Genomic DNA, 25762 nt, shown 5'->3' with positions numbered 1-25762 from the left:
CACAACTAAATAAAGTGAACATTCATGGATAAACTTGGATACTACAGAATTATAGTCTAACCAGATCTCTATTAATAAACGTGAGAATTCTGCAATAGCCAATCTTGCCCTGTTGTCCTACCAGCGTTCTAAAAGACTATATCGGAACCTGATTACAACAACGGCAGTTCAATCCTATTCTATAATTATCGTTAGATCAATAGTTTAATTACTTCATTGTCCCTTGATTCGTCAAGTAGACAGCGGCTATTGATTATCCACTATCCTTCCTTATATTCCATATCATTCTTTTAACCGATCAATTGAAATAGCGGTAAAGACCCAGACATTCAAAAAGTATAAATACTCTCAATATTTTCTATTAATAAAGTCATATATAATCTTTAGTTTCACAACTATCGTCTTTTTGTAGTTTTTGTCTTCTATTTCATATTTGGCAAAACAGGATGGTTTCAGATAACTCTGGATGTAGGACTATTTAGGAGATGGTACGGATGAATATAAAATCCTCTAGTTCCGTGATTGGATATTACGGCTAATAATAATATCTCAGTTAGGATAAATGTTTGCGTGACTTAATGATGATCCGGTAAGTAATTGTCATTCCTTATTCAACATGCTCATATCATCAATAAACTATATTACAACCACGCCATACATTTGACTGTGTGAAGTTAATATGAATAAAGCTTAATATAAAAACCTAATCAAGGTCTTTTATTGATCTGTGCTGGGAATAATGTTATAAATGATTCCAAAGTTATGTCAACATATTATTTAGGATCATATGAGATTCCTTTTACTAAAATAAAGTGACTATAATCTTATGTATCCTTAACAGAAAAAAGCCTTTGCAGTTAAAGATATTACATTTGAATAATAATAAAAAAGATTTTAAACTGTTTATGAATACCCTCTCTGAGTGTTTCAATAGTTAAACCATATTTAAAAAAACTTGTTTTTAATCGATAGTAGGTAATCGTAACACTGGTAAAATGAGGCTATAAAAAAAGTACTTTTTTTTTCTTTTTTTTTTTTTAAAAAAAAAAACATTCTTTCTAAAAGGTAAGTTCTTAATATTATATATATTCTATTTCTGTTCTAATGGTACTTTTACTTTAGTAAAATCGTATTGCCTGCTTTTTTTTGTGGTTTAAATGGTCTTTATAAAGTCTCTTTCTAAGGACTACCTTTTCTTCTTCTTTTACTTGTTGGTATAAGCTTGGATGACGTTTTTTTTTTCTTTTTTTCTTTTTCCTGGTTCATCTAAAGCAAGGTACTATTACTTTTACTAAATATCCTTCATAACTAATAGTTATTATAGATGCGTGCTGTTTCTTTTTTTTACTTGTTGCTTTAAACTTAGCTAGTTGTCCTGGGCTATCTAAAGCAAGGTATTATTAATTTTACTACGCATACTCAATAACTAATAGTTATTATAGATACGTGCTACTTTTTTTACTTGTTGGTATAAGTTTAGCTAGTCTTCTGGCCTATTTAAAGAAAGGTACTATTACTTCTACTACGTATACTCAATAGCTAATAATTGTTATAGATACGTGCTACTTTGCTTTGGCCTTTTACTATTTCTTTCTCGCCTTTGCTTTGGTTCTTAAGTACTGATATCTTTTCTTTTGCTTTGATTGCTCAAGTCCTTGAATCTTTGTGTCTTTGCATTCTTGTGCTCGGCTTTTTTTTTTCTTTTTCTTGTGAGAACTTTTTGAGTCTCACGAAATTAATCGATGTATTTTTAGATTAGATGATGCTATCGTGATGACATTAGGTAAGTCAAGTAAACTTTTAAAACGCTACTAGCAAAGAAATACTGTATATTATTATTATTTTATTTAAATAAAAAAAAAGTTATTTTTATAAAACAAATCCCTATTTTTTTGTATATATAAAGCAATATTTATTGCAATATGAATGGTCAATAAAGAAGTATATAAGCTATATGAGTGGTCTATAAAGAAGTATATAAAGCAATATGAGTGGTCAATAAAACCTGTATATAAAGCAATATGAGTGGTTTATAAAAGACCAAAAAGACAAATAAAGCATTGATTTGAAAAGTATCATTGGCTGCCGAGCACCATTAGATATCAAATGGATAATAAACAGGAGCCATAACATAACTGATGGAAGTTGCGTCTTGCGAGATCAGTTAACGAATAAATGTACCAGCAGTCTCCTGTCTCTGCCACAAATCTTGCAACATCTCTTAACCAAAAGATTAACGACGGTTTAAACGATTTGTGGCAGAGACAGGAGGCAGTGCGATCAACAATCAGTTACCCGATGTCACACGATTCTAAGCTCTTTCGCAAGATTGATAATATATCTGTTAACAAATTTGCACGATTATTTGTAGTGGAAACACCTATGGGTCCGGGAGAAGATGACCGGAATAGACTAGAGTATGGACCGGAAGGTTATTTGACCCTGAGTGGTGGTCGTGCTGAGACTGAAATGAAGGTGGAAGTTAAGGGTCCTAAAGAGGGTCCTTATCCTAATGCTTGATCAGTCGCTAATGAAGATGGTAATGGTGGCCTTATGTATTTTTTGAAGAATAATGGTGGTCCCATTAAATTGTAGATGTATAACGGAGTGGCTAGCAGCCAATGAAAAGTATAAAAGGATGTTTGATTTTTTATTGAATAAACGATATACAGTCTTCTCTTTTCTTTTTATTATATTTCTTTTTACACTTACTTTACGCCTTTAAAGACAATACTAGTTCTCTTTTTCCTGGTTACTGTTTTAAATTTCAAGCTATTCAAGGTAAAGCATAATCAGGGGAAAAGCATATATCAGTTTTGTTACGACCTTCCTAGAGTAAACCTAGCCAACCAGCGGACCATCCCACTGAAAATAATTGGTGATTGTCAACATCTACAGTCAGTTGTTGCATCTAAAAATCAACGTTTTTGACATCTTTGATTAAATGAAAAAAGTTAACGTTCGCTGTATTGGTCATTTTCGAATTTTGAAAAAAGATTTAGGTGCGAAAAAAATAAAGAAATTGAACAGTATTTTTGTTTTTTTTGTAGGGTAAGTATTCATGAAGTTATTCATGTTTTAAAAAAGTGTCTGTTTTTTTTACAGATGATCTTTTTTTGGTAAGCCTGTTCCCCTCTACTGTTGAAAGACCGATGTCTTCTTTTTTTATTTTTGAGGGCAAAATGCGGAAATCAAAAGCATTTTGCGATTATTTTGTTCAGAAGAATACATATTAGGAAGGTGGTTTGTGATTTTTAGCTTAGATCATTACAAACGTGTTACAAAACGTAATAAAATAGTCGTGTTTGGGAAAAAAATGACCTGGTAAAAAAAGACTTGGTAAAAAAAGACTTGGTAAAAAAAAGTTAAGTAAAAAAAAGACAAAGTAAAAAAAAAAAAAAGAGTCTAGCAATAGAAAGTTCATTATTCAAATGAAAACAATAATTTAACAACAAATATACTTTATAGAAATGCAAATGTCTTTACATTATAAAATAATAATAAAATAAAGAAGCTCTGCTAACATTTTGTTACAAGACACTTATAATTAACAAATACATACAAAACTCTTTTGTTTATCAAGTAAATAGATTGTTTTATTATTTTTTATGACAAATATTGTAAAAGAATATATGTTTTTAAGCTTATTCTCGTTCATTACTTACTTTATGTTTGCACATGGGTGTAATTTGCCATTAGCCATTAGCCATTAGTCATTAGAGATGTTAGCAATGGCAACTTTCTTTACCAAAAAGAACTTTTCAGTAACAAGCAACAATATAAGTCTGTTATTCTTATTGCTTCATCATGTTGGAAAGAACAACTTTGCTTATGAGGTTCATGTTCGTCATCCGAATGTGTCTCATTAGGAATTCCTAATGTAAAAAAAAAAAAAAGAAAAAGAAACTGACATTAGACTTGGTTGTTATTTTTTTTTTATGAACTTACGTTTGACCAGTGCTTGAGCTTTCTTTTTTATCTTTTGTACTTTTGGTATCTAGTGTATTCCATAAAACAAAACCAGGGAGAAAAAAAAAGCTGTTTTACTGCTGTAGTCCGTTAAGACCGAATTTTTTTAACCTAAAATAAAAAAAAAAGAAAAAAGAATACTCTCCATGTTAAAGATATTGCACTCAAGTAATAAAACTTGTTCAAACAATGTATAAGTTATCTTTTGAGACATAATTAAATATAAACTACATGAAAAGTAACTGTTTTTGATTTATAACATGGATAGACAGTGAATAAGTGTAACATTGGTAAAAATAAGGCTACAAAAAAAGCACTTCTCTCTTTTTTTTTTTTCTTCTTCTCTTTTTTATAAAAGGTAAGTTCTTAATATTATATATATTCTATTCCTGCTCTAATAGTACTTTTACTTTAGTAAAATCGTATTGCCTGCTTTTTTTTGTGGTTTAAATGGTCTTTATAAAGTCTCTTTCTAAGGACTACCTTTTCTTCTTCTTTTACTTGTTGGTATAAGCTTGGATGACGTTTTTTTTTTCTTTTTTTCTTTTTTTCCTGGTTCATCTAAAGTAAGGTGATATTATTTTTACTACATATCCTTCATAGCTAATAGTTATTATAGATACATGCTGCTTCTTTTTTACTTGTTGATAATGCTTAACTAGTTTTTTTCCCATGGTCTATCTAAAAAAGGTACTATTACTTTTACTATGTATACACGATAGCCAATAATTATAGATGAATGCTGCTTTGCTTTGGCCTCTTTCTATCTTTTTCCTGGTTTTGCTTTGGTTCTTAAGTACTGATATCTTCTCTTTTGCTTTGATTGCTCAAGTCCTTGAATCTTTGTGTCTTTGCATTCTTGTGCTCGGCTTTTTTTTTTCTTTTTCTTGTGAGAACTTTTTGAGTCTCACGAAATTAATCGATGTATTTTTAGATTAGATGATGCTATCGTGATGACATTAGGTAAGTCAAGTAAACTTTTAAAACGCTACTAGCAAAGAAATACTGTATATTATTATTATTTTATTTAAATAAAAAAAAAGTTATTTTTATAAAACAAATCCCTATTTTTTGTATATATAAAGCAATATTTATTGCAATATGAATGGTTAATAAAGAAGTATATAAGCAATATGAGTGGTTGTTAAAGAAGTATATAAGGAAGTATGAGCGGTCGATAAAGAAGTATATAAGGCAATATGAGCGGTCGATAAAAGAACAAAAGGACAAATAAAGAAATGCTTTAAAAATTATGATTCGTTGCCCAAACGTTGGCAAGTATTGAGTAAAACGTGTCGACTGCTCTGGTAAAAGAATGCTAAATGACTTCCACTTGCTCTCTTAATGAATACTAAACGTTAACTGCACTGCCGCGAAAAACGTTTAAAACATCCATAAAATATCGTGTGTTTGCATGATCTTTGGCGTGTTTGCCTTCAATTATTCTAAAACTGAACGCTTACTTTCTCCAGTTATTTGCAGTGTCCCACTGGAAATAATGTAGGGGCTTTGACGTAGAATTTTAACAGACCTATCAATCATCAATCCGGAGATTTTATAATTTTTTTATGGGAAACCATTATATCTTGTTGTATTGCACTTTTTTTAATTTTGAAAAAAGATTTAGGTGCGAAAAAAATAAAGAAATTTATTGATATTTTTGTTTTTTTTGTAGGGTAAATATTCATAGAGTTATTCATATTTTAAAAAAGTGTCTTTTTTTTTTCAAATGATCTTTTTTTGGTAAGCCTGTTCCCCTCTATCGTTGAAAGACCGATGTCTTCTTTTTTTTATTTTGCTCAGAAAAATACATATTAGGAAGGCAGTCTGTGGTTTTTAGCTTAGATCATTAGAAATGTGTAACAGAAAGTAACAAAATAGTCGTGTTTGGGAAAAAAAAAGACTTGGTAAAAAAAAAAAGACTTGGTAAAAAAAAAAGATTTGGTAAAAAAAAAAAGATTTGGTAAAAAAAAAGATTTGGTAAAAAAAAGTTTAAGTAAAAAAACAGTTTAAGTAAAAAAAAAACACAGGGTCTAGCAATAGAAAGTTCATTGTTCAAATGAATACAATAATCTAAGAGCGAATATACTTTATAGAAATGCAACTACCTTTACATTATAAAAAAAGAATACGTGTATATTCTAAAAGAATAAAAAATAAAGAAGCTCTGCTAACATTTTGTTACAAGGCAGTTATAGTTAACAAATACATACAAAACTTTTTGTTTATCAAATAAATATATTGCTTTATTATTTTTTATGACAAATATTGTAAAATAATATATGCTTTTAAGTTTATTCTCGTTCATTACTTACTTTATGTTTGCACATGGGTGTAATTTGCCATTAGCCATTAGCCATTAGCCATTAGAGATGTTAGCAATGACAACTTTCTTTACCAAAAAGAACTTTTTAGCAACAGGCAACAATATAAGTCTGTTATTCTTATAGTTTCTTTAAGTTGGAAAGAACAACTTTGCTCATGAGGTTCATGTTCGTCATCCGAATGTGTCCCATTAGGAATTCCTAATGTAAAAAAAAAGGACATTAGTTTTAGTCATTATTTTTTTTTCTTATAAACTTACATTTGGCCAGTACTTGGTCTTTTCTTTTTATCTTCTTTAATTTTGGCATCTAGTCTATTCCATGAAACAAAACTAGGGAGAAAAAAAAATTATTTTACTGCCTTATTTCATTGTTTAAGCACCGACTGTTTTTGCAAATTTAGTATTCCTTTTTTATCAGGCACGTTTTTTTTTCTTCCTTATTTCTTTACAAAATACTAAATTCTTTAAAATGAACAACATGAACAACACCAAAATCGCCTGCACTTGTACCGAATGCAGCATGCATCCCGGTGGATTCAGAAGACTCACCAAAAGAACTGTTCTTAGCCATAAGCGTTTAGACAGAATCAGAGGAAGAGGTTTTAGTTTTATTTTTTTTGTACAAAGGCACTCGTGTTAATGTAAAAAAAAAAAAAAAAAATAGAGTCTGAAAGACAATCAACCGAAGTCATGCTGTTATATAATGGTTTAAATAATAAAGGAAAAGGTAAAAACAAAGATCAAGAAACAGTTTGGGTACTTTTTGAGGCTAATGCAAAAGATAGGTCCCGGAGATCGTTGGTCCCAATTAAGCTCCGATCTGCATGAAACTCCGAATATACATTCTTGTACCCCGTAGCATCTCTGATGCCAAATTTGATAAGATTTCAGTCAGCGCATCAGATTCTATTGGCCATTGAATTCACCTAGTCTACCGCCTACAGAAGTGAGGGTCAGTTGTGATATTGGTCAGTAGTTTATAGTCGATTAAGAGTGAAAATAAAGTGTAAAAGAAAAACTGATAATCGATGAGGCTCTTGCACCTCTTTATTGAGTGAAGACAGGAGAGAGAACTCATTAAATACAAACTACGTCTGATTTGATAAAATTAATAATTGAGGAACCGAAATTGCACAATGTAAATTACTAAAGTTGTTTATGAGTACTGATGATTATATAACAAGTAGTGTTATATAGAGGTAGTTTTAAATTATATGACCTGCAGATCTTGAGTGATCTCACATGACATTTGAGTATTTAGTAAGGAAAATACGACACGACTTTTTATCAATAAATACAGACCCTTTCGTAATGCATTCTTGTCGATTATTATGAAGCCCAATGAATGAAGGAGTGCGGCAACGATAGTAAAATTAACAATTGTTAGGTTGGCTGAAAGAAAAGATATGGTGCAAGGAGATTCCGGACCGGGTACTTGTCCTACGTAAAATCCAATTAGAGCAATGGATGCGCCCGAATTTTCCGGATCGAATGGTGTCACTTTTATGACCGTCACACTTAAACTCAGCTCGTAAATCGCATTACAACAGAAAAAAACTACCTTTGGCGGACTAAAAAAGTGAGATTGCGTGCCCGCTATTGGTTGCACGCAAGCATCCAATACCGCAAACGATGTAAATAATTTTTCTGCTTTCAATGGTGGTATTTTGAAAGGTGTCACTGTATTACCCGACGAGCTACGGTCCTTCAAAGACGAAAAAATTATTTGGCTCACCGTCAAGAATGGTTATGGCGTGGTAACGGATTGGCTACTGACTGCACTTGAAAGCTATACTCAGCGTATTATGTATTTGGTAATCCTGCACCCTATTGGTGCAAAACAAGCTTCAATAGCCTTGCTTAAAGCTATATTCGGGTGTATTAATATGTGAATGTAACAACGACGTGCGTACAAGCAATGAAGCCTAACCACGAATACTAATTCCGAGTTGTGACCACGAGCACTAACTTCCGAGTTGTAACCATGTGTACTAATTTCCGAGTTGTAACCATGTGCTATTGGAATATCTCATACGTGAAACAACAAATTTTTTTTCCGCTCGAACAACTATATAAACTGGCATGACTTTTCTTTTTTTCATCTTTATTTTTTATATTCTTATTATGCCTCGCTCCAATTCATCTGCTTCCGTCACTTCCAACAACAATGCCACTCCCCGTAGAGGAGGTCGAGTATCTGGTCAAGTAGTCTCACGTTGCAGGTCTTATGTCCCTCCTGCTGGTGACCGTATCCTTGAAGCACAAGTTATTGTTAGTGTTGTAAACATAGTTATTTTCTATAAGATATCAGTTGTATTAAAATAATAACGATACACAAAAGATTAAACTATGATTGAACAATTCCACACTTTTCCAAATTTAGAACAATAAGATCAGTATTTGTCATCCTAGCGAGTCTAATCAATTCTCAACCCCAAAAAGTAATTAGATCAAAATTAATTGACTGGTTATTACAGTGGCCGTCAAAACTGGTCGCATGTTTTCATATTTTGCCTATACGCACTATCTTCTTCTTCATTTCTTAGTCTATAGCAATGAAATATAGTTCATTCGAAAGAGCAAACTCTGGACAATTATGTGGTAACACAGACATCACAGTAGAGCCAGTATACTGGTAGTAATTGGCACTTAAAGTCCGACGGTACATGCGACCAGTTTTGACGGCGTTTGTAAGTAGCATAATATAGTCACAAAAATGTGGCTTAATTGTAATTTTTTCATATTTTTTTCTTCTCTTTCTTCTTTCATCGTAATATCATTTACATGTAAGTGTTTTTTTGTTAAATTGCAGCACTCCATTAAGACATTATACCATTGCAGATCCGACATGCGTGCAATTTCAAATGACAAAGCAAACAACATCTACTCATTGCTGAGATCCAAGAAGTCAAACAGCAAAATAGCAAAACAAGTTGGTGTTAGTCGTACCACTGTTCAGAAGTATCGCTCATCTCTTAAGATGAGTGGAAATGTTGATGAAGGTGGTCGCCCATCTCTAATTAGCCAACGCATGGTGAACTACATCCGGAGATTAGTCACCTTAGGAAGAAAAAATAACGCTGTAGAGATCCAAAAAGCTCTAAAAGAAGAATTTGGAATGTCAGTAAGTGACAGTACCGTACGCCGCGTTCTTAAAAAAGCTGGCTTTATAGCGTTTGTCAAGCCTCAAAAACCTTTGCTACGCAGCCAAAACATCGTGAAACGCCTTCAGTGGGCCAAATCGCACCAACATTGGGCTATGGACGACTGGAAACGAGTCATATTCTCAGATGAGACTAAAGTAAATCGTTTTGCATCCGACGGAAAGGCTTATGCATGGAAACTACCCCATGAGGAATTGAACTCGCGACATGTACAGCAAACCGTCAAGCATGGAGGCGGCAATACCATGGTCTGGAGCTGCATTACATGGGAAGGTGTTGGATGGATAGTTGATGTTGGTCATTGTATGAATAGTGAAGGCTATCTTGAGGTCTTAAAAGATGATTTACTCAAGACAATGGAAAGTTATGGCCTGGATTCTTCCAAAATGGTGTTTCGGCAGGACAATGATCCGAAGCATACATCGAAGGTAGTGAAAGAATGGATTGACCAGCAGTCATTCGAAGCATTGGAATGACCTCCTCAATCACCAGACCTAAATCCCATAGAGCATATGTGGGCACATTTAAAGAGAGAGCTATTTCATAGCTATGAGACACCACCAAGTAGTATGCATGAGCCATGGGAGAGTATAGGTCAGAACTGGTATGCCATTTCTAAAGAAGAATGCCAGAAATACATCGAAAGTATGCCGAAAAGGTGTGCTGCAGTTATTAAAGCAAAAGGTCGTTGGACTAAATATTAATTTTTTTAAATAAAGTGTGTAAAAATGTTGACTTATTAATGCCGTCAAAACTGGTCGCATGTACCGTCGGACTTTAAGTGCCAATTACTACCAGTATACTGGCTCTACTGTGATGTCTGTGTTACCACATAATTGTCCAGAGTTTGCTCTTTCGAATGAACTATATTTCATTGCTATAGACTAAGAAATGAAGAAGAAGATAGTGCGTATAGGCAAAATATGAAAACATGCGACCAGTTTTGACGGCCACTGTATTTCTATTGTTCAACTTCAGATGCATATATTAGAACATCGACAAGCTTTAGCTCAATCATTGGTTCTTCAGCACGACATCGTTGCCGAGACTATATCTTTTATATCTACGCTCACAAAGAATATAAATAGATGCCAACTTTTGATCCATTAAACGGGGCTCTTTTGTCAATATAAAGAAATCTGCAATAAAGAAGGATTTTAATTTTATATTGCTGCTATTGTTTTTTTGTTTAATTTTTTATTTAATCTTACGATTAAAACAGTTAGCCCTGAAAGAGCATGGGAGTAAGTAAATTACCGTCATAAGCGGTGAATTAAGATAGGGGACTAGTTTTACTAATTTGTTATGCTCATTTGCAGCCATCTTTTATCTGTGAACAGCGCGTTTAATAGAACCAGTATACAGTTGTTGGAATAATTGTTCGAATGTTTTGCAATTTTATACGTTTTGCTTTGTATCTCTGCAGTCAGATACGATAGAGCTACGTACGATACCTCATTAAAAAGCGACAGCTTTCGCATATAACATATAAAACGTTAGGGGTCTGGAATTATTTCCATATATAGTAAGACCAAATTGCGTCAAGCATATGCATTCTATAGTAATGATATCGTTGCCGCTTCTGACATCACAAATACAGCATTACAAAATGATGTAATTATGAAACAACGCTTTTGCTATTAATCGGAGTTTAAAATATATAAATAAGGCTGTGTTTTACGGTGTTTCCCTTCCATCTCGTACAGTCTATACGTCCTTATATCATGGTACATCCTTTATCTCGTAGCAAGCAAGAGAGCATCCGGTAGCTGTTGAAAAAGGGTTTATCATACTCAGAGATCATGGAACATGTTCCAGAAGTATTAACATCCACTTTGAGCAAGCACAAGGGCTTGTATACACCGAAACGTACTCGAGGTCATGCTGGTAAAAAGACTACTATAAGCTCAACGACAAAGAATTACCTGAAGAGAGAGCTTGTAAATGGTTCACTTAAGACTACAAAGAGCGTATGGCCATATTTAAACAGTATTGGTCACAAGATAGGCTATTTTGGTACAGTAAAAATGCTTCACAGTATGGGTTTCGATACCCAAATTAAGAAGAAAAAGCCTCTCCTCAAAAAATGTCACATGGAAGCTAGACTAAAGTGGGCTAAAGCTCACAAAGATTAGACAGAAGATGACTGGAGACGTATAGTGCTTTCTGATAAGACCAAGATTAATGTTTGGGGTTCAGATGGCTGTAAGTACTTTTGGAAACGACCTGGTGACAAATTGCAGCCTCATCATCTTGACCTTACAGTCAAAGGAGGAGCTGGCAGTGTGCTGCTTTGGGGTTGTATGACGTGGGATGGTCCTGGATATGGCTGCGTAATTGAGAATGGTACTATGAAAGCATCAGATTATGTTCATATCCTGTCAACTACACTGATGGACAGTCTGAAGTACTATGGTTACCAACAGGAATCTATTTATTTTCAACACGACAGTGATCCTAAGCACACATCAAAGCTTGCTCATGTTTGGTTTGAGGAAAATGGGTTAAAAGAAGAGCATACTTTCAGTTTGCCTGCTCAAAGTCCTGATTTGAATCCTATAGAGCATCTCTGGCACCATTTAAAGCTGAGGCTGAGCTTAGATGAAGATAGGGATAAAGGACTGCATGATCTCTGGTCTAGAATCGAGAAAGAATGTATTTCTTGTACCAAAGAGTAATGCCAAGCATATATCAAGAGTATGCCAGCTCGTTGTAGAGCAGTTATTAAAGCTAAAGGCGGTTACACACGATATTAAATAAAAGATGATTTAATTGGAAAAATTGTTCGAATGCATATGCTTGACGCAATTTGGTCTTACTATATATGGAAATAATTCCAGACCCCTAACGTTTTATATGTTATATGCGAAAGCTGTCGCTTTTTAATGAGGTATCGTACGTAGCTCTATCGTATCTGACTGCAGAGATACAAAGCAAAACGTATAAAATTGCAAAACATTCGAACAATTATTCCAACAACTGTATGTGGTATTGATGGCTGTCAGAAGGTATGCGTTTTGAGAAATCGGGCCGAAAATGGAAGGCTCACTTACTACTGTGCTGGTGGTCTTGACATCGATGAAAATGGTGATACTATTGGTCACCCTGGTAGAAAGTCTCGCTTCTGTACGTACAACTCGGTGTTTTACAATCGTAAATGCATGACAAACTACACTCTTTCGGTGATGTATGATTATCTAAAAGACTCAAGCATCACCAACATTTGCAATTCCCATGGCATGAGCCGTCCTGCTGTGACTTCATTAGCGAATGATCTCCGTTTAATGATGCTCAGTGACTACAATGCCCATAATCGACAAGAGGAGCATAAACTAGGCTCTAATGTAAGATGTCACCACATACTGATAGATGAATCGAAGTTTGGCAAGCGAAAAAACCATCGTGGCCATCGTGTAGAAGGCATCTGGGTCTTTGGTATGGTTGAGTGCTTGGTCCCCATCAATGAGGCAGATCGGTTTTATACATACACTGACCACCGAACTGGCGATCAAGAGCTGAGATTTAGGTATGAAGCAGGACGCAAATTCTTTTGCACCGTCCCTAATCGGACAGCGACAACATTGTTGCCCATCATCTATGATAACTGCCAGCGTGGGTCAACCATTATGTTGTATCCACACAACTAATAAAGTGAACATTCATGGATAAACTTGGATACTACAGAATTATAGTCTAACCAGATCTCTATTAATAAACGTGAGAATTCTGCAATAGCCAATCTTGCCCTGTTGTCCTACCAGCGTTCTAAAAGACTATATCGGAACCTGATTACAACAACGGCAGTTCAATCCTATTCTATAATTATCATTAGATCAATAGTTTAATTACTTCATTGTCCCTTGATTCGTCAAGTAGACAGCGGCTATTGATTATCCACTATCCTTCCTTATATTCCATATCATTCTTTTAACCGATCAATTGAAATAGCGGTAAAGACCCAGACATTCAAAAAGTATAAATACCCTCAATATTTTTATTAATAAAGTCATATATAATCTTTAGTTTCACAACTATCGTCTTTTTGTAGTTTTTGTCTTCTATTTCATATTTGGCAAAACACATTAGATCTGATGGATGGAGAGCATATTCCGGTCTGCACCCTAGAGAAGAGCGTGACGAGATTACAGGCGAGATACTTGACAACACAAGCGCCTACAATGACGGCAACTTCTTCTTTGCTAGGCATCAGGTTGTCAATCATTCCTTAGACTTTGCCACAGTAGATCAAGTCCAAGGTAACCAAGGCTCATTTTCTGGTTTGCCCATATCGGGAAAGATTCATACCAACATGATCGAAAGTATGTGGGCTCCTTTGAAAGCGTTCATCAAGCCTCGTAACCGAACCAAAGAGAATTGCTACAAGCGCATCTTGGAGTATCTTTGGAGGAGCGAGAATGCCGGTAATGTCAAGCAGTGTTTTGAGCGCATGATCCGCGAAGTGGCAATGAACTCAAATCCAGCTGAACGATCTGCAGAAACTGAGGATTGGTTTACGCACGGTCTTGATGGTAACTCACCTTCAGTGTCAGCTAAAATAGCAGCCAGAGATGCTCGTCGTTTTGAGGCATGGGTTGAACGTCGTCGTGCCCGCGATGCTAGGGAATTGTTAGAAGAAGAAGCGATACTATCAGACAATGACAGCATTATTGGTGAATCAGATGGCGAGGTAATGCAGGATAGTATTCTTGAAGCACGAAGTAGTTTGGATCAGTCTGGCATTCAAGGTTCTATTGCTGCAAATAATGATGAAGCAGGAGCCCCGAGCCCAACAGCTATTCGTTCGATCGGTAGGCCTAGAAGTGAGTGTCGATCAGTAGGCAGACCAAGAGCTGTTGCACCTTCTGTCAGTAATCACCCTGGTAGTGGCAGGCGTTCAGTTGGTAGACCAAGAGCTGGAAATCGATCTGTTGGCAGACCTCGACGTGGTTGAAGCTTAAGCGATGGTTTCTCTAATCATTAAAGAACCAATATATGGCTTTATTGAATTAAATATGGTTTAAATTTTATGTTATTTTTCTTTAATATGGTCACTTTTTATGATATTCTTCTAACTTTTATACTTTGAAACAAATAAAACATTACACTTGAACAATATACTTAACATGAGTATGTCTTTTTTTTTGTATGTGCATATTCAATATGCATCAACAAGCTTTGTACTGGTATTATAATGTTGTAAAAAAAAAACCCCCACTTCGTATACTGAACAACTAAAACTGATGGTCTACTATGTTGATACGGTAAAGCTGTGACTTATTCACCAAGTCTTACAAAATGTGAAGCGTTCCTACATTATACTCTACATCCTTAAAAGCTTGACTGTCTAAGAATAATAATGCTTCAACGACACGGTGATGATATATTAGCGAGTATGTTTCTCAATAGAGCTCTGTATTCTTCATGTTTTGACAGGACAATAGGATACTGTCTTATGGCACCGGGTTAAATGTTCACAGGTTGGGTTAAGTAAGAGTTGACTATAATAATTAGTAACTACTTTTAGCAATATGTCTCTGTTCATACATAAGTAGTTGGTTAATAAGATTAGTCTATGGAATTTTTCTTATGCGGGCCAAATTATGTTGGTCGTACAGTACGTCACAAAACTGCTGCAAGGAATTGCAAAATTCAGGTTTTACAGCTGGTTGTCCATGGGTACTACACCAAACTATCTCAAACCTTGACTGTTTGTACCTCAATAGAAAGTGCATTTATTCGTCGATTATCGGATATGGGCAATGGTTATTGGTGGAATTTGAGATCGCTAAAGGTAGTATTATGAACATCCGACATTTTTTACTTGTCCACATATGTTTTAAATGACGAATTTTAATACGACCCAACCGGTTGCTATCATAATTTTTCACATTCTTGACATGATTAGAATGATGCCAGTATATAAAAGCGCTTACAATTCCTTTATTTTAAATTTTATATTCCTTTGTTTAAATTATTTCTCTTTTTTACCCTATCGTCAATCGCATGCCTAAACGGCTGTCAGAGGAGAAAATAAACGATCACAAACAGGCATTAACCGCATCCACATCAATGTATGATATTTCCAAGGAGCCTGGATTACATTAATCAACTGTTAGTAGATACTCTAGACGGCTGTTTTCAAGTAGAACAGTAAACACAGGTGGTAGACCTACAGTAGTCTCCAAAGTGACGAAGCGGTTAATCAAAAGAAAAGTCATGGAATGGGTTCTAAAGGCTTCTAAAGAGGTGTACCGGGAGCTGGTTGGATTTGGCTATGATATCTCATACCAGTCAGAAATTAACGTACTGAAATCAATGGAGTTCCATTTTCTGATAGAAAAAAAGAAGCCATTTCAGACAAAAACGCATACGTAGCATCAGTTAGAACGGGTCAAGGAGCATCAGGATTAGGCAATGAGTGACTGACAGCAAACAGTGTACTTTAATGAGACCAAGCTTAGCGTATAGGGCTTTGATGATGCTGATCACTATTGGAAACGGCCAAGTGACCTTCTTCAACATCATGACCTGGATTTTGCAATCAATCACGGAGCTAGCAAAATGATGCCCTGGGGTTGTATAATCTCTGAAGGACCAGGATATGCTTGCTAAATTTACGATGGAAACTTGAACTCGGGTGTTTACCAGCATATTTTGAACACTACGCTTCGTGATACTATGAAGTACTACAATTTCGACTGGTCCAACATTTAGTTTTAGCATGGTAATAACACAAAGCACAAGGCATAATCCACAATAGTCTAGTTATGTAGTCACCAAGAGAGCTATGTTAACTATTGGCCAGCTTAGATCCCCGACTTAAATTCAATCGAGCACGTAGGACATCAAATGAAGTTGAAATTCAACTATTACGAATATAGAGCAAAGAACATGGATATGTTTTGGGAACGAGTTGATGAAATATGAAATGACTTCCATAAAGATCTTTGCCAAGGACATGTAGATAACATTCCGGAAAGAACTCAAGAGATTATTAATAGAAAAGTAGGACCAACTAAATATTAATAAATAAGTTCATTCCGTTCAAATTTTCATTTTTTCAAATTTTCAAATTGCGCGCCTCATACTTCCTTCAATACTTATCCAATAGGGCATAAACTCTTTCGGATTTTTCAAGACATGTAGAAGATTTACTATGTGGGAACAGAGGCAGTTTGTGCCATTGTAACAGGGTGTGCGCTACAAAAACCAAGAAAAATGGATTCCTTGCAGCAGTTTTGTGACCTACTGTAGCTATTGTCACGCCTTGACATGTCAATAAGATACGGTCTCATTGTTCTGGACTAAATCCTTACAAATAAGTTTGAATAAGAATAGATTTTCATAATTATCACTGATGTATCCATCATTCATAACTCGATATGAAAACAGTATTAATAAGCTACATGTAAATGTATCCAATAGACAAGCTACGGCTGAAGGAAAAGATACGATGCAAGGAGATTCCGGGCCGGGTATTTGTCCTACCTAGATGCCAAATATAGCAATCGATGCAAATAATTTTTCCGCATCGAATGGTGTTACTTTCGAGGCACTCACGTTTAAACTCAGAGAGATATGGCGCTTGCAACACGAAAAAACCTCTTTTGAGCTGACCCCACAAAAACGATGCGGAGGGATTACTCTACCAATATTTGTACAACATCAGCAAGCAGTACCGCAATCGATGCAAATAATTTTTTCCAATCCAATGGCGGTACTCATAGATCTCTCACTGTAACACACAAGGAGGTACAGGCTTTTAAAGACGAAAAAACCCCCTGGTCGGACGGACATTATGCTACCAGAAAGGATTACAAGCCGAATTCTTGTCCTACCAATATGACAAGCTTATCCGGGTGATTGGCACTTCAGGCCACGATGGATAAATCATAATATCTACAGCTATAGCGGAGCTAGAATAACAATCCAAAAATAGAAACTAAGGTTATAAGGCAAGCAGAATCGAATGGCGCTGTTTAATTTTTGAAGTTCCGAATATTTCCCGATTTAGTCTAGAATAATGGGGCGTTTCTTATGTGAAGCACCTTTGTTCCCAGTTAGTTTTATATCATTTGGTACATCGGTAATTTTCAAAAATAGTAAGCACCATATAATATTTTTAAACATGTTTAACGGTCTTCAAAATATTTATGGAAGTCCATTGGATGTTTATAAACCACTTTTTTCCAGAAATTACAAAATAGCTTAATTGGAAATATGGCTCATTTGAATCTTGATGTCACGAGTTCAATCCACCCAATGACCATTTTATACTTTTGCGATAACGGATTAAGTTTTCCCTTTTATTTATTTTAGAGCTGAAATGTTTTTGTAGGTCACAAGAACTTCTTTTTGAGGGTTGATGTTGTGATAAAGAAGTCAAAAAAATGGTGTAACAAAGAAGTCAAAAAATGAAAAAAGTCAAGAAAATGTTAAAGGTCAAAAAAGTGAAAAAGTCAAGAAAATGAAAAAAGTCAAAAAGAAAAAAAAATTAACAATATAAATATCCCAACTATTTAGATGAAGAAAAAGGACAGTACAGTTCTACTCACATTTTTATTTTATATATTTTATTCAATAAACAGGCAACCTTCTCATAAAAAGTTCCTGATCCCTTTATTTTTTTTTATCTTTACCTTTATTTGATCTTAATTAAAAGATCTGGTGGTCACTACAGTACCTTACTTTAAAAATTTCAAGAAAAACTTCTCTAAAACACTCAACTCAAAACACAAACCAACAAAAAATAGCAATAGAAAAAATTAAAAGATAAAAGATTATAAAAAATGTTAAAAAGATAAAAAATGTTGAAAATATAAAAATGGTCAAAAAAAATAAGAAAAGCAAAAAAGAAAAAAAAATATCATACATATGTATATATCCCATCTTTTTGTGAAGAAATTGTTGGTCAGTTTAAATAAATCATATGTTTTTACGCAGTAAATAACAAACTTTAACAAGTCCCTGTTTACCTAAACTTTTTACTCTACTTTAACTTTTATCAAGAAACATCGTATTGATCTTACACATAAGATCTGGTGGTCACTACTTATCAAACATCTGCTTAAACCCTATATAAAACAACAACTTACAAGGCAATCACAACCTTAAATTAAGCTTTATAAGCAAACTTAACTCAAATTAACTCACTTACAGAAAGACAACCTTAAATAGCAGCATAACTATATGCTAACTTTAATTTGCAAAGCAAAAGCGCTATTATCATGTGCTCTTGCTTAATTATAATTTTTCTTTGCCTAAAAAGTACTCACTGTTGTGATTTTTTCACTGCACCTACTATGTGTTGTAGAACAGAGTCTGATCATAACGGACATTGAATAATCACAACTAAAAGAAGTATATTAAAATTGATAAAAGATAATAATTTAAATCTTTATTAAATAAAATATACTCTTCTTCTTTTTTATATAAAACTATCACTATTAGATTCATTCTATAAAGTAAACATGAACACTAAATAAGTCATGATCTTTACTATTCATCATTTCTGTAAATGAATAATAATGGATCAGGTACCTAGTCAACTTTGATCTGACTGGAGGCATTTCATATAAATATATCTTTCCTCTCATTGAAGATGGGACAATTCTCCCAGATCAGTTAAAGAACAATAAGATCTATAAAAACAACGAATTAAAATTTTTCATAATTGATTCAGTGATCATTCTTCAATCAAACGTGTCAATTATTGGATCTACGCTCATAACTACTCATTTACCCGCCAACTGATAGAAGAATATAAGTAGTAGACTTTGTAATGATTTCTTTTTAACAATTAAGATTGTCTTAAATAAAGTTCAGTCTCAAAAAGTATTCTTTTGGTTTATCTTTGTTATTACCTTTACCAGAACATAACACTATGAACTATAAACACACATCGAAAAACAAAAAAAGTAGCAAAGAAATGTACCAAATCCAATAAAAAATAATTTACAGTTTTTTTTTAATTCAAATTATAATGAGAATAACACATTTTATTAGAACATTTAAATTTAACTAAGAATAGATTTGTAATCAACAAAACATTATAAAAACGATAAGCATTAATATTTTTAAATGATATTCAAGAATAATATCACGATATTATATAACAGTATATAGGTTATTACTGTTGTAGAACAGTAACTGATTGTAGTTAGCGTTGATAAATATAAGTCTTAATACAAGATCATAATTAAAATAAAATAAAATACAAGTTTATTTAAATAAGATCATACAATCAATTCCAATTAAACATGTTCTTTTAAAATATGTATTGTATTCATGAGAGTTCTTTGATAAGAAGAAGTATCAACTAAAATAACCAAATCCAATCCAATGTCAGGAATATTGCTAATCTTTCACATAATTGAAATAACGCGTAAAATAACGTTATTCAAATCAGTGAGGAATTCCCAGAATAAAAGATAATCTATGACAGACATACAAAAGAACAAATGAAAAGTTTTCATAATCATAAATAGAGATGACACTTGATAAAGCACCTGAAAGAGTAGAAGAACGTTTACAATGCAAGATATCAAGTCATTCACTCAATAAGATATAAATATCTGCCTTCAATTAGAATAATTTTTACTTTAACTTAAACTGAAATAAAGATCAGACTCGAAACGTTCACAAACTGTTTCTTTATTTTTGTTTTTACCTCTTGTTTTCTATTATCTTAACAATTACAATTAGTTTTTTTACGACTAATGTTTGAACCATAATGAAGAAATAACGATATTTTAAGAATCGAGGAAGCAATGTGATCCTTACATAATATCAATGATGTTATTTAGTTAAAAAACTTAGTATCTATATTACATTCATCAAAAGATGCTTAGAAATAAGCTTCCATTTGGTATGCATGCTCGGACAGTGGATGATGCCACTTTGCAAGACATCCTTGTTATAGCATATACGCTAAGAACCCTAAATCGGTCGCAAAAATTTTGGCGGCCATATCGATGTTTCATATAACTGCCATACATCAGTAATGTTAGAATTCAAGAAACATACAAAAGAGTTGGCGATTGCTAATCCTTCACAAAAGTAAATGAGGGCAAGCTGAGGAAATCAGATGCTTACAGTGCCAGATGAGCTCCAAAATTCAATTTTTCAGATTCCATTCAAACTTCTACCCAATATAGCGTACTATTGGATAAGTCATTTCCCAAAGTCTCGGAGTGTGAAATCAAATATTCGCTCCGCAATCATAAAAAAAGTGCAGACATGCTATAAATTTAAGGGTCACATAAAATTGTTTCTATTCGATGGTTTTTAGTAAAAATTTGCATACCATAAGCTCTAACTGATTAAAGTATTTGTGCAAAATCTCCGCCAAAATCTCCGACATTTCTATTTTCTTATTGCTGTTTTTAACATATTTCTCTTCATCAAATACAGATATTTTAGCAAAGCTATAACACCTATTGTTGGACCATATAGTTACACAAATGTTCAAAGTCTTATTAAAATCTGTAAAGAAGTCATTGATATAGAGCGTGCCCAAAAAAATTGCATACCGCCTATTTTCAAGCGCAGATATCTACAACAAATAGTCGGAATTGGAAAACGAAAATGGTACCAATCGATGCGCAATAACCAAAAATATATATTTCCATATTTGGAATGTAGTTATAGCGCCGATTGAACCGTAAATATCATGATTTATCCATCGTGGCCTGAAGTGCCAATTGTCCGCTTATCCATAGGTAGAAACAGTGTTTCCGCATTTAATGATGGTATTTACAAGGTGATCACATCGAAACTCAGCTTGGTATCCGTCTTAAAGCGTGAAAAAAGTGCTTTTGCTGATGGACAAGAAATTGTACAAGTAGACTGCAATCTGAATATTGTTTCTAGTTACACTTAAGGTATTCTGAGAATCTCAGATGATATTTCTACATTGATTGCTCATTCTATTAAAGATTGCCCTTCGTAGTATCTTACATAACAATCGTAACATATACCCAGTTGTCATGTAATGAAAAAAATGACTGAACAATAATAAGGAAAGAGTGTAAGTCCTGCATGAGACTGGTTTATATTTCAGTTTAATGTAAACTAAAAATATTCTAATTGAAGTCAGATATTTATATCTTATTGAATGAATGGCTTGATATCTTCTACTGTAAGCGTTCGTCTAATCTTCAGATACTTTAGCAAGTGTTATTCTAATTATGATTATGAAAACTTTTCATTTGTTCTTTTTTATGTTTGTGATAGATTATCTTTTATTCTGTGGATTCCTCACTGATTTGAATAGCGTTATTTCATCTATGTGAGATCAGAAGAACTCATGACATTGGATTAGATTTCTAACAATAGGAAAAAAAAATTATTACTTTAGTTGATACTTAACGAAGTGTTGTAAGCATAGTTATTTTCTACACGACTCCAGCTGAATTATAATAAATAAAGATACGCAAAAGATTAAATTATGATTAAACAATTCTACACTTTTCCAAATTTAGAACAATAAGATCAGTATTCGTCATCCTAGAGAGTTTAATCAATTGTCAACCCCAAAAGTAATTAGATCGAAGTTAATTGACTGGTTATTATTTCTATTGTTCAATTTCAAATGCATATATTAGAACATCGACAAGCTTTAGCTTAATCATTGGTTCTTCAGCACGACATCGTTACCGAACCTATATCCTTTATAGCTACGCTCACAAAGAATATAAATAGATGCCAACTTTTGATCCATAAAACGGGGCTCTTTTGCAATATAAAGAAATCTGCAATAAAGAAGGATTTTAATCTTATATTGCTACTATTGTTTTTTTTTGTTACTGTTTTTATTGGTTTTTTTTTTTTTTTTTTTTTTTTTTTTTTTTTTTTTTTTTTTTGCTTTATTTTTTTTTAACCTTACGACTACAACACAAAGAACCATCATTAATATAAAGCATACTCTAGAAGAATGCATTAACCTGAAATTAATCATTGTTGTGATATTTGGGATGGTGCGTACTCGATTGCAGTTCAAAATAAAGTAAAACTTGAAACTTGATAATTGATGAGTTATTTGAATTTTTTTATTGAGTGAAGACAGACGAGAGAGCCCATTAAATCAGACGACGTCTTCATAAATTTAGTAATCAAGGAACCATAGCTACAAAGTATGAGTTACTAAAGTTAGCTGTGCATATTGAAGGATATATATCAGTAGCCTTTTATAAAAATAGTTTTAAATTATATAGAATGGAGATATTGATCAATCGCACTCAACATTTAAGTGTAATAACAAAAATACGACATACATAATCTTATTTAACTTATCTTATATCTTGTTTTATTTTAATTACAATCTTGCATTGAATCTTATATCTGCCAATGTCGACTTTAATTGGTTACTGCTCAATAGCACCTTTTACTCAGACAAAGGGACTGAAATTTGGCATACTTTTAATAGACATCACTACTACAGCATACCTATCATCAGTATGTATGAACTTGACTTGGAAGGAGTGTAAGTTTATAGCAAACCATTCTTTTTAGTGTTTTGAGAGTGATATTTTATTTTTATTGTTAAGCATGAAAGGGATACAATTAAGACATAGAACCCGCAGGTACATATTTAATTAGAACTATTTGTAAACATAATTAATTTATGAATTACTGGCTCTGTTGCCTAAATTTCTACGGGTAGCACGGGTAGCACGGTTAACACCTCTAGGTCTACCAACAGGGCGGCTTCCGGTTCGAGGCCTTCCACCAAGACGATTACTACGTGCAGGTAAGGCTTCGTTTTGACCATTTCTAGATACCAAAGGACTGCCCTGCTCTGATTGAAGTAAAAAGCTGGATGTTTCTGCCGTGTCATTTAGCTCCTCCCCGCTATCGTTAGCTTGTATAGCTTCTTCTTCTAATAATTCCCTAGCATCGCGGGCACGACGACGTTCTACCCATGCTTCAAAACGACGAGCATCTCTAGCTGCAATTCGAGCTGACACTGAAGGTGAGTTACCATCAAGACCACGCGTAAACCAATCCTCAGTTTCTGCAGACCGTTCAGCTGGATCTGAGTTCATTGCCACTTCGCGGATCATGCGCTCAAAGTACTGCTTGACATTACCGGCATTCTCGCTTCGCCAAAGATGCTCCAAGATGCGTTTGTAGCAGTTTTCTTTGGTTCGGTTACGAGGCTTGATAAACGCTTTTAAAGGAGCCCACATACTTTCAATCATGTTGGTATGAATCTTTCCCGATATGGGCAAACCAGAAAATGAGCCTTGGTTACCTTGTACTTGATCTACCGTGGCAAAGTCTAAGGAATGATTGACAACCTGATGCCTGGCAAAGAAGAAGTTGCCGTCATTGTAAGCGCTTGCATTGTCAAGTATCTCGCCAGTATTCTCATCACGCTCTTCCCTAGGGTGCAGACCGGAATATGCTCTCCATCCATCAGATCTAATGGTTGACCCACGCTGGCAGTTATCATAAATGATGGGCAAGAGTGTTGCCGCTGTCCGATTAGGGACGGTGCAAAAGAATTTGCGTCCTGCTTCGTACCTAGGCCTTAGCTCTTGTTCGCCAGTTCGATGATCAGTGTAGGTGTAAAACCGATCTGCCTCATTGGTGGGGACCAAGCACTCAACCATACCAAAGACCCAGATGCCTTCTACACGATGACCACGATGGTTTTTTCGCTTGCCAAACTTAGACTCATCTATTTGTATATGGTGACACCTTACATTGGAGCCTAGTTTATGCTCCTCTTGTCGATTATGGGCATTGTAGTCACTGAGCATCATTAATCGAAGATCATTTGCCAATGAAGTCACAGCAGGACGGCTCATGCCATGGGAGTTGCAAATGTTGGTGATGCTTGCGTCTTTTAGATAATCATACATCACCGAAAGAGTGTAGTTTGTCAAGCATTTACGATTGTAAAAAACCGAGTTGTACGTACAGACACGAGACTTTCTACCAGGGTGACCAACAGTATTACCATTTTCATCGATGTCAAGACCACCAGCACAATAGTACGTAAGTCTTCCGCTGTCGACACGATTTCTTAGGGTGCAAACTTTTCGACAGCCATCAATGCCACATACATTGGTTCTATGAAAGGCGTTGTTTGCGGATAAAAGATGACTGCAAAAAAAAGGTAAAGGGTCAGTAAGAAAATAAATCCCACTATCGCAATGTAACATTTTTGGTTATAATTAACTTACTCCCATGCTCTTTCGGGACTAACAATTATTTGCGCTTCAAGGACACGGTCACCAGCAGGAGGAACATAAGACCTGTAGCTTGAAACTACTTGACCAGATACTCGACCGCCCCTACGAGGAGTGGCACCGTTGTTTGAATGGACAGAAGCAGATGAGTTGAGACGAAGCATGTTAAGTAGATAAAATAAAGAAGAAAAAAAGAAAAAAGGCATGTCTCTTTATATAGATATTTGAAATGCAATTAAACACGTTGTTTCACATATCACATACTCAAATATGCACATGGTTACAACTCGGAAATTAGCACTCGTGGTTACAACTCGGAAATTAACACTCGTGGTTACAACTCGGAAATTGGTACTCGAAGTTACGATTCATTATATACCTGCGCCTTGTGGTTACATATGCATGCTATTATGGATGGTTTCACTATTCTAATCCACCCTATGTTCTTCTATTTGCAGATTATAGCACATAGTACCAGTTTTGATATTTCACCCGTCTCATATTTAAAACTGTGCAAATGAAGTTTGTTAGCTTAATTTGTCACTGTCGTAATCTTATTTACCCAAAAAGAGTTCTTGTCCATTTTCGCATTATAGAACCAATAGTTCGGTGAATTCTTAAACATTACAGTATAATAAGCTTTTTACTAGCAACCAACAGCAGTTTTTCATTGTATACCTATTATGAACCTCGCTTTAGAAAAGGCGGTATGGCTGATATTGTTGTAAAACACACAGTAAGGAGTGATAGTGCTCAGGCCAAAAAGAGAGGCTTTGTACAATTGCCCCAAAGATTTATTCATGCTCCTTTTTGCTTGCTTCGTAATTATCTTTTGTAAAAGGAATTTAGTGCTTAAAGTTTATCAGCAATCAATGTAGAAATATCATCTGAGATTCTCAGAATACCTTAAGTGTAACTAGAAACAATATTCAGATTGCAGTCTACTTGTACAATTTCTTGTCCATCAGCAAAAGCACTTTTTTCACGCTTTAAGACGGATACCAAGCTGAGTTTCGATGTGATCACCTTGTAAATACCATCATTAAATGCGGAAACACTGTTTCTACCTATGGATAAGCTTGTCATATTGGTAGGACAAGAATTCG

The 25762-nt window shown here is 34.3% G+C and overlaps 8 protein-coding genes across 8 annotated transcripts; 5 read left to right on the top strand and 3 right to left on the bottom strand.

Annotated features, from left to right (window-relative positions):
* Positions 1 to 2382: 2382 nt before the first annotated feature.
* RO3G_09171 (uncharacterized protein) lies at positions 2383 to 2520 on the top strand (the record flags this gene model as incomplete). Its single annotated transcript, XM_067663756.1, has 1 exon — positions 2383 to 2520. One exon carries the CDS (start codon positions 2383 to 2385, stop codon positions 2518 to 2520), a length of 138 nt encoding a protein of 45 aa, XP_067519857.1.
* A 3964-nt stretch (positions 2521 to 6484) lies between these two features.
* RO3G_09170 (uncharacterized protein) lies at positions 6485 to 6866 on the bottom strand (the record flags this gene model as incomplete). The annotated part of the gene is made up of 3 exons (XM_067663755.1): positions 6485 to 6494; positions 6554 to 6625; positions 6745 to 6866. 3 exons carry the CDS (start codon positions 6864 to 6866, stop codon positions 6485 to 6487), a joined length of 204 nt encoding a protein of 67 aa, XP_067519856.1.
* A 1553-nt stretch (positions 6867 to 8419) lies between these two features.
* RO3G_09169 (uncharacterized protein) lies at positions 8420 to 8620 on the top strand (the record flags this gene model as incomplete). Its single annotated transcript, XM_067663754.1, has 1 exon — positions 8420 to 8620. One exon carries the CDS (start codon positions 8420 to 8422, stop codon positions 8618 to 8620), a length of 201 nt encoding a protein of 66 aa, XP_067519855.1.
* A 523-nt stretch (positions 8621 to 9143) lies between these two features.
* On the top strand, positions 9144 to 9935 carry RO3G_09168 (uncharacterized protein; the record flags this gene model as incomplete). Its single annotated transcript, XM_067663753.1, has 1 exon — positions 9144 to 9935. One exon carries the CDS (start codon positions 9144 to 9146, stop codon positions 9933 to 9935), a length of 792 nt encoding a protein of 263 aa, XP_067519854.1.
* Positions 9936 to 11261: 1326 nt separating this feature from the next.
* On the top strand, positions 11262 to 12137 carry RO3G_09167 (uncharacterized protein; the record flags this gene model as incomplete). Its single annotated transcript, XM_067663752.1, has 2 exons — positions 11262 to 11480; positions 11595 to 12137. 2 exons carry the CDS (start codon positions 11262 to 11264, stop codon positions 12135 to 12137), a joined length of 762 nt encoding a protein of 253 aa, XP_067519853.1.
* Positions 12138 to 13768: 1631 nt separating this feature from the next.
* Positions 13769 to 14410, top strand: RO3G_09166 (uncharacterized protein; the record flags this gene model as incomplete). Its single annotated transcript, XM_067663751.1, has 1 exon — positions 13769 to 14410. The coding sequence occupies one exon, from the start codon at positions 13769 to 13771 to the stop codon at positions 14408 to 14410; it is 642 nt and encodes a 213-aa protein (XP_067519852.1).
* Positions 14411 to 16284: 1874 nt separating this feature from the next.
* On the bottom strand, positions 16285 to 16643 carry RO3G_09165 (uncharacterized protein; the record flags this gene model as incomplete). Its single annotated transcript, XM_067663750.1, has 2 exons — positions 16285 to 16474; positions 16615 to 16643. The coding sequence occupies 2 exons, from the start codon at positions 16641 to 16643 to the stop codon at positions 16285 to 16287; spliced, it is 219 nt and encodes a 72-aa protein (XP_067519851.1).
* Positions 16644 to 23081: 6438 nt separating this feature from the next.
* Positions 23082 to 24820, bottom strand: RO3G_09164 (uncharacterized protein; the record flags this gene model as incomplete). The annotated part of the gene is made up of 2 exons (XM_067663749.1): positions 23082 to 24537; positions 24651 to 24820. The coding sequence occupies 2 exons, from the start codon at positions 24818 to 24820 to the stop codon at positions 23082 to 23084; spliced, it is 1626 nt and encodes a 541-aa protein (XP_067519850.1).
* Positions 24821 to 25762: the final 942 nt, after the last annotated feature.

This window comes from Rhizopus delemar, genomic scaffold (genome assembly GCF_000149305.1).
Source record: "Rhizopus delemar RA 99-880 supercont3.6 genomic scaffold, whole genome shotgun sequence".
Lineage (NCBI taxonomy): Eukaryota > Fungi > Mucoromycota > Mucoromycetes > Mucorales > Rhizopodaceae > Rhizopus > Rhizopus delemar.
Note: the sequence above shows the minus strand (reverse complement) of the source record. Positions and strands in the feature narration are given on the sequence as shown.